The 13118-nt window shown below is 51.1% G+C and overlaps 1 protein-coding gene across 6 annotated transcripts in view; it reads right to left on the bottom strand.

Moving 5' to 3' along the window:
* MVB12B (multivesicular body subunit 12B) overlaps positions 1-13118 on the bottom strand; it is a 68820-nt gene that overhangs the window by 52715 nt on the left and 2987 nt on the right. For 4 of the 6 annotated variants that reach the window (XM_037399114.1, XM_037399118.1, XM_037399119.1 and 1 more), the window contains exons 2-3: positions 8947-9069; positions 2887-2994 (exon numbers count right to left, since the gene is read on the bottom strand). In XM_037399114.1, coding sequence (XP_037255011.1) covers positions 2887-2994; positions 8947-9069 — 231 coding nt within the window. Of the gene's footprint in view, positions 1-2886; positions 2995-8946; positions 9070-10136; positions 10255-13118 lie in introns of all 6 variants that reach the window. The other 2 variants (XM_037399116.1, XM_037399115.1) reach the window with 2 other exon arrangements.

Genomic DNA, 13118 nt, shown 5'->3' with positions numbered 1-13118 from the left:
ATACAGAACAATTAAAATTTCATCCTAAGCCATCAAACCACATCAGTGTGTTTTACTGTTACTGGTTGCTAAGTACCTCCTGTAGTTTTTATCTGGCAGAGTATTTCAGGCAAACCTCTACTCTCTGACTATTACTCTCAACTATTTTAAAGTGTATTTAAAATTGCAGCCTCTGAAATAAGGGGAGATCAGATCCAAGTTTATTTTTTGCAGGTTCTGCTTTTCATGGCCAACTCCTCACCAGGAGGACCACCATGCCTGCGCCCTGTCCCACCACACAAACATGGCACATGTCCTCTGCTCATGCAAAGTGGTTGAGGCCAGGCAGCCCCCATGTGCCTCTGCCCCCACTTTGGCCAGGGCTTCTCAGAGTGAGCAATGCCGGATGCTGCAAAGCCTGAATGTATCAGTTAATGTAGTCCTGGCACAGCAAATAGTAGATGGAAGTGCTCGCTGCCGATTCATCCTTCATGTTTTATTTATCCAAACTGTCTGGCTGTGTTACATCAGCATGCAACTTTCAGCTGAACCAACAATCATTCCTACATCAACAGCAGACAGGTAGGAGAGATGCCTCTGATAAGTTGGTTAGCTGCTGAAACACGGGGAGTCAGCACTGATGCTCTGCCACATACACAAGAGAAAAGGGCACAAAGCCTCCTTTTTGGCGAGAAGCACCATTCAGGACCTCCTCACCATGACACTCAAATACCAGCAACGTCCTTATAATCTGTCAAATATTGTAAGCTGTTGGGAATGATTATTCTGATAGAGAGATGCTACAGACCATCTCTGTTATAAATCACCTATCTGAGGTGCATTAACTCTGCTAACTACAACATGTTCCTTGGGACAAACTGTTCCCAGTGTTTTGTTAAACCCAAAAGCAGCAAAACTTCCAACCCAAAGTATAGCAACACATCAATGTCCAGGCAACAGGACCTCTGCCTCCCAGATGAGAGCTCTAGGTCATGGCTACCAGGGAGGACTGAGGCTTTTTAACCCTCTGAGGTCCCCACTCAGGCAGCATTCACATCCCTGTGTGGCTGGAGAGAAAGAGAGAGGAGAGAAACCTCTTGCTGGGCTAACTGGGGACAAGCATGTTGCTCCCTGTAGGAGAGGAAAAGGCTGTTCCCCCACTGGTCTCCTCCTCCTCCCAGCCCATCAGCCCTCTTCCAGTCTTCCCAGAGGACCAGGAACACTGATCAGGTCTGTGTGCTCCCCAGGGGCTGGCAGACTGGCACCAGCATCTATCGGTCAGGTCTCTGCCTCACAAAAAGGCCCCTCACACACGTGAAGCCCACTGCCTCAAGCAGCACAAGCACACGTTCTGCCTGGCACGGGCAGAGTATGTGCTCAGGATGGGGACCAGCCAGCTTTGGGAAATCCACCCTCTGAGAAGACAGGGTGCTCTGGCTGCCCATCGCGTACAGCCACGGTGAGCCACAGAAGCACGGGCTCAATGCCAGCGCCCTAACACGGGCAGCACCGCCTGCAGGCTGCTGCCCAGGAGCTCTGCCAGAAGCACCTGGGGGTCTAACACAGGGCTTGAGACAACCCACACACGGGACACAGCAACGCATGCCACACCTCACACACCAGGCTGCTGTGCAGCCGGGACAGGCAGTCCTCCCCCCAGCGCTCCCTTTAATTCACTCATCAATATGAGGAAGGCATTCCCAAACTATGCCGAGCAAAGGATTAATGCCGAAAGCCCAACAGGCACTGACTGAGGGTATTCACACTGTCTCTGGTAGCCAGCAATTGCTACTACTGTAATTATTTCTGACAACCTTGCATTTCAGGTAGCCACAGACAAACTTAATACTCAAATCAACACAAATCTTTCTGTTTAATACCCTCCCTGCCTATTCTGGGGCTATTAATTCCTGTTACTGCAGTTACTCCAGGATGAAAAGCACAATTTTTGTCCATCCACCCCAGGAAGCAGTATTTCCCATAGCTCTGGAGCTTTATTTTAATCTGCAGGCAGGCAGGCAGGCAGGGAAGTGGATGGAATAAAGGTCAAATGCTGGAAACCGGCAGTCCCCGGCTTTCCTGTCAGGACCCATAATCAGCCTCTGAAGTCACAGTTGCTTTTCTGTTCCCATCGTTGGTGAAAGCACAAGTACAAAATGCTATCTCCATACCCTGACAACTGAGTCACTGTGAATATCTAAAACATGACAAAAAGCAGGATTACCCACTAGATGGAGTGCATTCATTGTAGAATTAAATAGTTCCTCCAGAAAATAGGAAGTTTTCACAGTAGCCTCAACAAAAAACAAAGTAGAAGGCATCGGGTTCTCACTGCACATGGTCTTGTCTCCTCCACAGAAGATGCGGGCAGACAACTACCACTAATCAGATATTAACTTGTGCTTAATAGCCATACTAGAAGATTACAAGAATACGGTAACATATGCACAATGTGGGCAAATTTTCAAGAATCAGCAAGAAAAACAAGAAAGAAAGAAAAGCTAATCCTACAAGAAAATATCTATAATGCTCCTGGATTCAGAAACTAACATTTCCTTCATCAACGCTACCTGCAGCATTTGCTTCTCTAGGTAATTAGAAATTCATCAGGATCATGAACATGCACCACCCACTGCTACAGCAGGAAACACTAGCATGACGGGGTTGCTGAAATGCAAGCATTCCCTTTTTTGCTGCTTTTATTGCAGATTTTGCCAGCAATTTCTTCCAACAAAGAACACAGACAAAATGCAAATATCCTGCCATTGCAGTTTGCCTCCTGGCTCACCCAAACTCCGTGAAATGCCTGCTTGAATTATAATTGGCTCCATAAAATGAATCATCTTATGGGTAAAAGCATACCAGGCACAGATGCAAATCATACAGACACTCAGCAAACGGACTCACATTTTCTTTTGAAAATGATCTTGTGAAGCACAGGTATCGTGTGACCTTGGATTTAAATAAGCCATCTTTCCAGAGGTCAGCATCCAAGCCATCTGCTGTTTGTGCAACCTAGAAAGAAGAGACAGAGGGAGAGAGGAGACATGTGAGCCAAGATAAAGTTAATATATGTGCAGTACTTCTTCCTCAGACCTCTTCTAATTAACAGTAGCCCGAACTCTCACAGCATCTCATTAGTTTCTGCACGAGGTATAGTGCAAAGAACTTTCAAGAGGAGGTATAAAAAGAAGTTCTAAAAACCAGTGTCTCTCGGGAGTCTGTTGATTAAAGATGCTCTGACAAAAGCTATTCTAATGAGGAAACAGCAACTTTGGTTACGGTCTCCAAACAATAGTTTAGAAAAGTCAGCATATCTAGGCTCTCATTACTGCCCTACACACAAGGGCACACTAGGGCAAGCTCTGAGGAGGGCTCCATGTAGAAAAAGCAAATGAACTGCCCAATCTCAGTACTATTTTCACAGAAATGCCATCTAGGAATTCTGGCTGCCAGGCCAAAAAGCTGCTTCCTTTTTGGAAGGAAGGCTGGGGAAAGCCCTGGTCACTCAAGGCTTTTAGCAGCAGTGCCACATGCAAGGATGCACTCTGTAAACTTCCCTCTCCAATGTAACCAAGCGTCCATGGCAAAGGAAATGGACCCCAGGCCCTCCACTAAAGCGAGAGGCATGTGCAGGAAGAGAAAAGCAGGGAAAGATCTTGCCTTTGAGCTGACTCAAGGAATGGGCATGAGGCAGCACCATGCCCAGGGAAAGGGCTCTGCTCCTTCAGCAGCCAGGCACTCACCCTGCATGGCGTAAGCTGTTGAGAGCCCCTGCCCCAAAAGGTTTGTTGTCAATTAAGAGAGGAGACAAGAAGGCAAATGCAAAGAGAAGGGTAGCAGAAGTAAGATCACCCCACCAGACTAATGCCTGACTGACAGCTCCCAACAGTAGACTCTTCGCATGGTCTGAAGATACACAGAGGCACAGCTGAACTTCTGCCTAATGCCTCTCAGATGGGGGCAAACTGCTCCGCTGTGGCTCTTCCAAGTCTAATCTTACTGAGTTAAGACCTTGGCCCCAGAGCAGCCTGATAACAAAGAGCTGACATTTGTTGTTACTGTTTGCACCCATGTTTTGTCAAGCAGAGATTCTGCGCAGGGTGCAGGAAACAAGAGATGTGTGCTGACAAGACCCTCGAATTACCCAAAGTGCGGGAGAAAAAAAGCGTGTTTATTGTCTGCTCAAAGGGAGCAAAGTGCATTGGCTGCTCTTCACATTTTGGCAACTGCTGTTCACAAGTGCCTGCTCAGCTCGAGCCCTTGTACAACACACACAGCTTCTGCAAAGAAACATGCATCATTTGTAAATAATAAAATTTCAGAACAGGATTTTGGTGGGATTTTTTTTGTTTATTATTCCTTGATTTCAACTCTTTCCTAAAGTGCTAGTTTGGGAATATATAAAATCCACATGCACCTCCCTCCCCTGTGGGAAAGTCAGTCCTGGTGAAAAGAAATAAAAAAAAAAAAGAAAACAGACAGCTTAGAAAAACTGTTGGCATATAGAGAAATGTAGCTTTAACCCCAGCCCTTGTTAGAAATGGTTTGAGGGACTACAACCAGATTTATACATTCTGTTAATTAATATGGTTCGAGTTTGGTTGCAGTTTTTCTTGTGTCAGCCAGTTTGTTTCCCACATTAAAGATGCTCAAAACAGGCAGCAAAAGACCCAGCCTGCAACTGTAAAACCGGTGCTATACAAGTTGCTGTCAAACGTGTTTTTTGTCAGACCTCTGTAAGCTTTAGGGACTTCACATTGCCTACAACGATACCAAATAATTTTTGAGGTGGAAGTACATCACTTCAGTTGATACCAGTCTCTACAACTCACTGCCCAGGGCACAGCTGGCTGAGAGCCCTGATGGGCCCCTGCACTGGCGGGCTGGCACTGCTGCCCCTCTGGAGAAGCCTGGCACTGTTACACTGCAACTTGGTGATAAAAAACACCCAAACCTCTGACCCACACCACAGCCCCTTCCAGCAGCAACCTTGTCGCTCTAACCCATCAAATATCTACTAGAAAGATCCAAGCTGGTTCTGCAGGGAGCCACGGGGCAGGGCGCTGACCCCCCTCCTGCCAGGCACAGCAGCACTGGCTGACCTCGCACTCCCCCGCCTGACGGCCGGGCAGCCTGGGCACCACGCAGCACCGGCAGCTGGCGGTGGGACCGGGCCCTTGCCTCCTGGGAGCCAGCAGTGCCAGGCCTGGCCCACAGCACTGCCTCTTGGGGACAGGGTCCCTGCTGAGCAGCCGCTCGGGCCCCTCTGATGCTCCTCCACCCAGCTGAGCTGCCAGAGGCTGCACGGCTGCCTGCCCCGGCAGCACCAGGCAGGCTGTGCCTGCCGTGCCACCTGTGGAGCCTTGCAGGAGGACACCAGCAGCAGAGCAAAAAGCAGCTGGGGGTGAGAGCTAGTCAGCCCCAGGGCCCCACAGGAATGATGGCAAAACCATTTCTGCTTCTGTCAAAATGTAACAGTCACAGGCAACATCCCAAACAATTAACCCTGAGCGCTCTGCCTCCGCATCATCCTGCTGAAGACTTTTTCCAAGCCTGCAGAATGCAAGCATGCATTAACTTGTCAGAAAACCTATGGGGAAAGAAAACAGAGCAATATAAACAGGAATCTTCTTACATCATCTGCTGGGCTCCTGCAGGCAAGGAGGATCCCCACCACCTCTTGAAGCAGAGCTCTGCCTGAGCCGCGCTGCTTCACGATGGCAGTGTACCCTCAGTGGGGCAACATGGGAAGGGAGATGACTGGAGAGGCCCAGGCAGACCTGCCCAGCAGGATGGGCACTGTGCAGCCCCAGCTCACCCTGTCCTCTGCTTAGCTAAGAGGTGCGGAACATGCAGGACTGAGGACACGACACTCCAGGCACAAAGAACGGTCCTTCTCACAGAGCTGGGGGAAGACACTCCTCAAGCATGTGTTACAAAACAGACTGACTTGATGGAGTGACACCCAGTGTGGAAGGTGTTCCCCAGCCAACCCCTCCAAGTGCTGGTTGCTCTACCTGCTGCCCAGCAGTCAGTATGGAGTTACTGCTACCACTGGGCAGGCCTTTGGCAAACAGGCCCACCAAACTGCCTGCCCCACCAGTGGGTGCAGGGCCGCCCCTGCTCCAGCACAGCCACAGGTTAGCAGCCTGCTCAGGTTCCCACCCCAGAGCAAACCCCACTGTGGAGCTGGCGTCCAGCCCGCAGCAAGGAAGGTGGCTGCTGGGAACCACACCTCTCCACCCCCAGGCTCCCAGCCTCCCACCTCTCCTCCCCCTCCTCCCCACCCAGACACTCAGTCTTGCCAGTTTGGGCAGATTTTCAGGAATCTAAGTTCAGATGCACTATGTACATTCTGACAACGTAAATCTTTGGTCCTTCAGCTGTTAAATAGACCTGGCTAGTCATTACAAGCATCAGTAGCTGTTTTCTAGGCAGACACAAAGGCAATGGAGATTTCCGAGTAATTAAAAAATTACTGAGGGTAAGAGACCTCTGGCCCATTCACCAGCATTCCCCCAGTTCTGGTATCACAGGCTCTGCTGCAGTGTCACCTCCAGCCGGGGGGTGTGCTGAACCCAGAGGGCTCCATGCAAACCTGGAAAATGGACCAGGACATCCCCTGGGCTTTTAACTTACACCTGGGCTGAAAGCACCCATGCCTCTGCTTGTTTTGTTTTAAAAAGGAGCAAAGGGAAAAGGAAGGAAAAGAATATGGCAATGGTTGTTTATTGGAGAAAGGACACAAATGAAAGGGAAACTAGGTAAAGCCTGTAACATAGCTGTCTCAGAGAGAGAGAACTGGGTACTGCACAGTCACATAACTCAAAACCACCAGTGAAAACTACACAATGTCAAATTCATCACTAACATGAGGAAATAGTTTCCCATGCAACTGTGAATCCACCTGAGGAACTGAATGCTGCAGGATGCTGTAGCAAAAGGCAAAGCGACCAGGGGACTACAACATCCCAAGATAAACCAGTGTTAGCGCTTCCCAAAAGATGTAAGCGGTTCTCCTTTTCAGGGTGCAATCCAAATCTCTTTAACTATTAGGGCTTTAGGGAGTACACTCCTAGGATGGAGCTGTCACAGCTGCCTTCATCAAGGCTTTACACCCTGAAGCAACAATCAACTATTGGTGTCTTATTAGGGAAATTGCATATCTGGAGAAACACAGAGCCTGAGACCGCCCAACTCTGCACGTTGCCCACGTCTCGGAACATGACTCTCCCTGCTGCACTGAGAAGTGCACTTCTGCATGCTCTGCTTCATGCCTTCAGATAGTTCAGTGGGTCCCAGAGAGGTCATGGGGAAGTGGCAACCCCACATACCACACACTGCTCCAGAGTCCTGACTCACGCAGAGGAGCCACCTTCCCAGACATTCAGACAAGAAAAGCACATCCCTATGTGCCACGGCCCCATAGGTTTAAGTACCAGGACATCCTGTCACATGAAGGTGGCACCCAGAGCGGCCTCATCGCAGCAGGTGCTGTGCAGCGGAAAGGTCACAGACTGTGGCTTGCAGCACCCCGGCACCGAGCCGGACCGCTGATCTGCCATACATAAGGCTGAAGCAGGAGCTGCGTGGAAGCCACGCTTAGGGCAGGACAACTGCAGACAGCAGGCACTGCCCCATGGCCTGGCAGCAGGGACTGCTGGCCCCAGGGTCAGAGAAGAGCTCCTTGTAAACAGAGAGGAAGGCAGAAGAACCAGAGGAAAGGCAGCCTCCTCTGTGCCCCCTAGAAGAGAGTGACCCACATTCACAAGCATTATTACAACACCATCATAATTGGATTAAGCCACAGGAAGACTCTTTTATCTTGTTTAAACTGCGTTAGCAGCAAAGCTCCCTGTTAAACCACAGACAGGCTATCTAGGGTGAGCACTCTCTCTGCCCAGTCATTTAGCCAGAATACAATTCTGTTACCACAACTCTCACATTGTCCCGTGCTCCTTTATCAGGGCAAGCAGCTAATTACACAGCCTGGCTCACACAGGGAATGAGCCCTCAGAAAAATGCAGTGAATGCAAAAGCTTTCCAGGTCTTTGAGGAACCTTTTCACAATTCCCTCCCTCATGTCCTTACTTCAACCTGAAGCCTTCACACTGAACAGGGTATGCAGCGGATCAGAGCTGAAAAGGTGTAAGCAAAGCCTCAAGTCAACTGGTTTCCACTCCTGACCACACAAGCTGTGCAACTCTGGAAACCCAAGGTGTGATGTAGCACAGTTGAAGCACGTACATGGAAAGGTGACTAGGGCCTAAATCTTTCCATAAAGAGCTCTGCAAGGTCAGTACTTTATGTTATTTCACTGTTTGGGACACTAATCCACGGGGAGAAAAGTCATGCTGTTGGTTACACAGCAACTAAGCCAAGGCACAAGCAGCTGCTGAACAGTGACCTCCCTCTACACACTCATATTCACCTCTGCTGTATCCAGCTGCCTTTTCCTGCTGCTCAGCCTCCTGCCAAAGTTTAGTTTAGAGGTCTGCATTCTGTCCATCAAAATCATCCTTGCAAAACTCTTTGCTTTCCATTCTGGAGCTTCTCATCATTACTGTGCAGTGCTGATATGTGGGATTAAACAGCTGATGCGGGATCCATTTATTCAGAGATATAATTTGTGCAATACTTAGGACTCCTTCAGGATGAATGTTACTAGGATTATTAAATTTGCATGCCATGGTGGCCAGCTGTTTCTGAAAACCCCTCACCCAGGTAATTATGCTCCTCTGGAGTGGCACAGATGAAGTAGCACGATTGCACCCACAAACCTCCACTGAGGGAAAGCACTACGTGCTGTGGGCTGAGTGGTGGGCAGCTGGATATCAAATTGCTTCTTAAAGCACACATCTGAAGGCAAGTGCCCTCTGGAAGAGATGCTGTTCCCAGCAAAGTAAAGCCTCATTAGTGCAGAATCAAAGCTTTAGCAACAGCAGCTGAAATAGCTCTACTTACTACGTCATAACCTGTCGGTGCTCGATTCCGGGATGCAACCACACCAACACCCGTGATGGGATCCATCGGCAAGTCGGGCAAGGCATCTGAGAGGTCTCGCACTTCAGGCATTATGGACTGATCCTGAAAGAAAGGAGCAGAATTAAAGGGCTGCTCGGTAGCACACCACCAGCAGAAGACAGAGAGCACCCAGAGTCTGCATGCATGCCACAGTGCCTGTGCTGACACACCACAGACTACCAAGTTAAACACAGTATTAGGCCAGACACACCTTCTGCAGTTTCATTTGCTTTTGATAAGAGGGTACATTTGTGCAATGCCCAACAGGCTTGGAATTTGGGCCAGCAGCCTCTTCTGAGATTAATTTTGTTGTTTCTAGGATACTCAGCATGGGCTGGTCTCCATCTAGCAATGATGGGAAAACCCAAGCTCAATTCCCTTCCCTCCCAGAGAGCAAATTTCATCCCTGAGTCAGGCTGGTTGAAGCAGCTCTGTCATTTTAAACAGAAAGAAATCTGCTCCTAATGGCTTCACTGGGAGGTTCCCCATCCACTATGGGTGTTAGACACATGGGGGGGGTTCCCCTACAAGTCTTCGGTCCCATTGCACCCTCCTGAACCAAACCATTTTCATGTAGCAGCACAGATGTATCTGGCGCTGTATGCAAAATCACGCTTGCTGCAGAGAGCCTCAACACCAGGGGAACACAGATGAAGCAGCACAGGATGGTCTGATGCAAAGCAGACAGAGGCCTTGGTGAGGGCCTGAGCATCTTCCAGGCGAGGGGAGACATCACCGAGTACTTCATGGGAGGGAGATATGCGGAGGGGGATAGAAGCGGGTAAGACCAACCAATTCCGGAGAGATGCTGTTGCAGGAAGCACGAGGAAAGGACAAGAGAGCTGCTGAAACAACTCGCTGAGGAGGAGGAGGAGGAAAGGTGCACTGCCTCAGCACGTGATCTCCTGCAGAGGCAGCCAGTCAGGGCAAGTCTTCTCTGGCTTTCAGGCAGGAATGCCCCAGGAAACCACCCCCCACGAACCCAGAGATAAAAGGGCAGTGCTCTGTGTAAACAAGCATCACTGCTGAGCAGCCAGACAAGCCGTGAACCAGAGCTACCTAATTCAATTCCCTCCTCAGAGCAATTAAACCCCAGCATTTCTAGGCCATGTAGATGGCTGGTTACTTACTGCTTCTAGAAAAGGCAGAGGTGAGTGCTGGTGCCAGTGGGACCTGGGTTTACACTTCACAATGCCCAGTCTGAACAAACACCGTGCTGCAGGCAACAAGAAAGAGCAAGTCTGGGCCCTATGTAAATAATAATAATGTCACATGAACAGCCAGACTACCTGAGGAGTCCAGAACAGAAAATAGCAATCAGTAATGGTGAAAACACTATTGATGATGAGCCAAACCCAGGAGAGCTCTGCTTTGGTACCTAGACAAGCATCCAGACCCACTTTGCTTCCTATGCAGTCTAAGCCTCCAAAGCACAACTAGAAGTGCACCCTGAGCCATAGGGGCTCACTGTTCTCAGGACCCTGCTGCAGGAACACTGGTGGCACCCGGCACAGCCCAGACAGACCCCGCGCCCCTGCCTGCACTGCTCTACCAGCTCATCCAGATGCCTCCCAAATAATCCAGAACCCATTGCCTAAACGTGCAGTACCAAGCAAAAATAATGTGAATTTAACAAAGAACTTACAATCTGTTCTTCATACAGACGCACGTTTTCTGAAACCTTTCCAAGTCACTCTCAATAACATGATGACTTGTTATTACACATTGGGAGGAGCTGGACGATAATGAAAACTGATATGAGCTTCTCTTAGGCCATTTTGAACTCAAATCCAGGTAAGTGATGATAATCCCCAGCACGCTAAAAAACACTGCGCGGCAGGTCCCAGCAAGGCTGCAGCTGCACCGTGGGGAAGCAGATCTGCTCCCCCAGCGCCTCTGGCCTCCACCAAACCTGCCCCGACGAAGAACTGGTTTGCTCCACAGAGGTGGGGGAGCTGGGTCAGCTGGAACAGTACTGACACCTCACCTCAGGAGGGGAAGCAGAGGGGCTGTGCCCTCTCAGGCCCTGGGAGAGCCCAGGCGGGCAGGAAGCCCCTGGCGCTCCCTCCTCCTCCTCGGCAGCAATGACGGGGCTAGGGACCCACACTGGAAGCTGTTGCAGGGGGGCCTAGCTGCCCCGGCAGGAACCCCAGCAGCAGGGTCAGCCTGGGAGAGGCTGAGGACAGGTCCCTGGGGGTCCCCCGCACCACTGCAGGAGAGGAGAGGGGTGGGTGCCTCTAGGCAGACCCCTCACCCTGGCGGCACCCCATCCTCAGCGGGAGGAAAAAGGGCACCTTTGTCGTCGGAGCCGTTTGCGGTCCCTCTCAGCGCAGCAGGGGGAGGGGAAACAGCATCAGTCTTCACTTTGTGCTGGCTCACACAAAGCCCCTCTATGGCGGTGGTGGCGGCTAAGCACGGAGAACAGGGTTTTCCGCCTGGAGAGGGCGGGAGGCGGAAGCCACGGGGTGAGATATGATGCAGCACCGGCGCAGGGCCCAGAGCAGCACCCCACTACAGCCAGGACCAAGCTGAGCTCCCTGCGCCCGCCATCACCGCAGAGTGCCCAGTAAGCCTGGCACCTTCCTCAGCCAGACCCTCGGAGCACAGCCTGTGCCTGCAGCCAGCAGGGATCAGTGGGCAGGCGGCACATCAATCCAGAAAACAAACTCTGGGTCTCTGATCCGCATGGTGCACCCTGTTCCACAGTGGGAAGGCTTGGGTCAGCCTGTGCCTGGCCACCACAGCATGGCAAGGCTCTGTCGTGCCAGACCAGCCACTCAGGGCAGCTTCCTGCTGTGCGGATGGCACTGAGGATGCATCTGGAACAGATATGGAGCAGCAGCAATTCGTTTGCACACTCAGATAAATATTTTTGTGAACTCTGCGCAGGTCAGAGGGGAGTCTCTGGCTGGGCAATCATACAGATGATTAGTTACATTGCACTTCTCCCCCAGGGTGTCTGCAAAGTTTGGTTTTTTCTATTGTGCCTTTGAACTTAAAAAATAAAAAAACAAACAGTGAAAGAACAGATTAAATTAAGGAGCAGGATTCTATAAATACTCCTATTAGACAGCTTGTTATTTTAATTAGATTCTCTTTAAACAACTTGAGTTTCACCTACATGCCCACCTAACATCATGGTGGCTGAGAACTCAAACCAGCTGACCAGGAGATGGCCTTTCACCATCCTGTGCTAAACTGTGTTTGCCGAGCCCTGCCGAAGGGCCTGTGCCGCTCCACCCACTGCAGGTTTATTCTGGGAACAGCCCAAAAAAGTTAGAAGAACATTTTTTCCCATTAGCTAGGAGCATGCTCCCTGGAGGCCATTCTCAACTGCAGGGCCACATCCAGCCCCCAGCATGCCCGGGCTGCTAAGGGAAGCCGGATGCGGCCCCGGGGCAGGAAGAGGCTTCAGAACCCCATGGGCCCGCTCAGACAAAGCCAGCGGGGAGAAGGACAAAGCCAGCAGGGAGAGGACGTGCCTCCACCAGAGAAAGTCACCATGCATCCTGCCAGCACCAGTCCCGAGCAGCGCACGGCAGAGCGGGATGGGATGGCTGCAGGACGAGACACAGAAAACAGGCTCCTGGCACGCAGCTGCCACGCTGCTGGCTTTATCCCAAATGCTTCCCACCCCCTCGAACTGGCCATGCTGCCAGGCAGGAGGGATGAGTGTCCCAGGCATCTTGATGCCTGGAGCTGCAGGAGAGGCCTTCAGGGACTCTGCCAGCCTCTGCCACAGCCTTCTCCCCTATCTCAGCCAAGGCCCTGCTTTACCTCCTTTGCCTCCTCCTGCCCAGGGTTTGGGGGACCACTTGCTCTGTGTGGTACCAGTCCAGGCATGGCCTGGCCGACCCCACCAGGTACCTCTGCAGGCGCACAGCACAGACCCCAACCCGCTCCCTCAGCGGCACAGCAAGGCCCCCTCCTTCAGCGCAGCAGAGATGGCTCTGCGGGCCACAGCCCAGAGAGGAGATAGCAGTGACTAGAGTTGGGGTGCCCTGCAGCAGGCAGGCTCCAGGCAGAGCTGCCGATCAGGATTCTAGAAGTCTTTGCACTGGGGAGTTTGAGGCCAGGGGGCTGATGGCCTTTTACACAAACCAGAGCAAGTG

This window comes from Falco rusticolus, chromosome 9, assembly GCF_015220075.1.
Source record: "Falco rusticolus isolate bFalRus1 chromosome 9, bFalRus1.pri, whole genome shotgun sequence".
Classification (NCBI taxonomy): domain Eukaryota; kingdom Metazoa; phylum Chordata; class Aves; order Falconiformes; family Falconidae; genus Falco; species Falco rusticolus.
The sequence above is the reverse complement of the archived record's forward strand: the minus strand, read 5'-3'. Positions and strand labels throughout refer to the sequence as shown.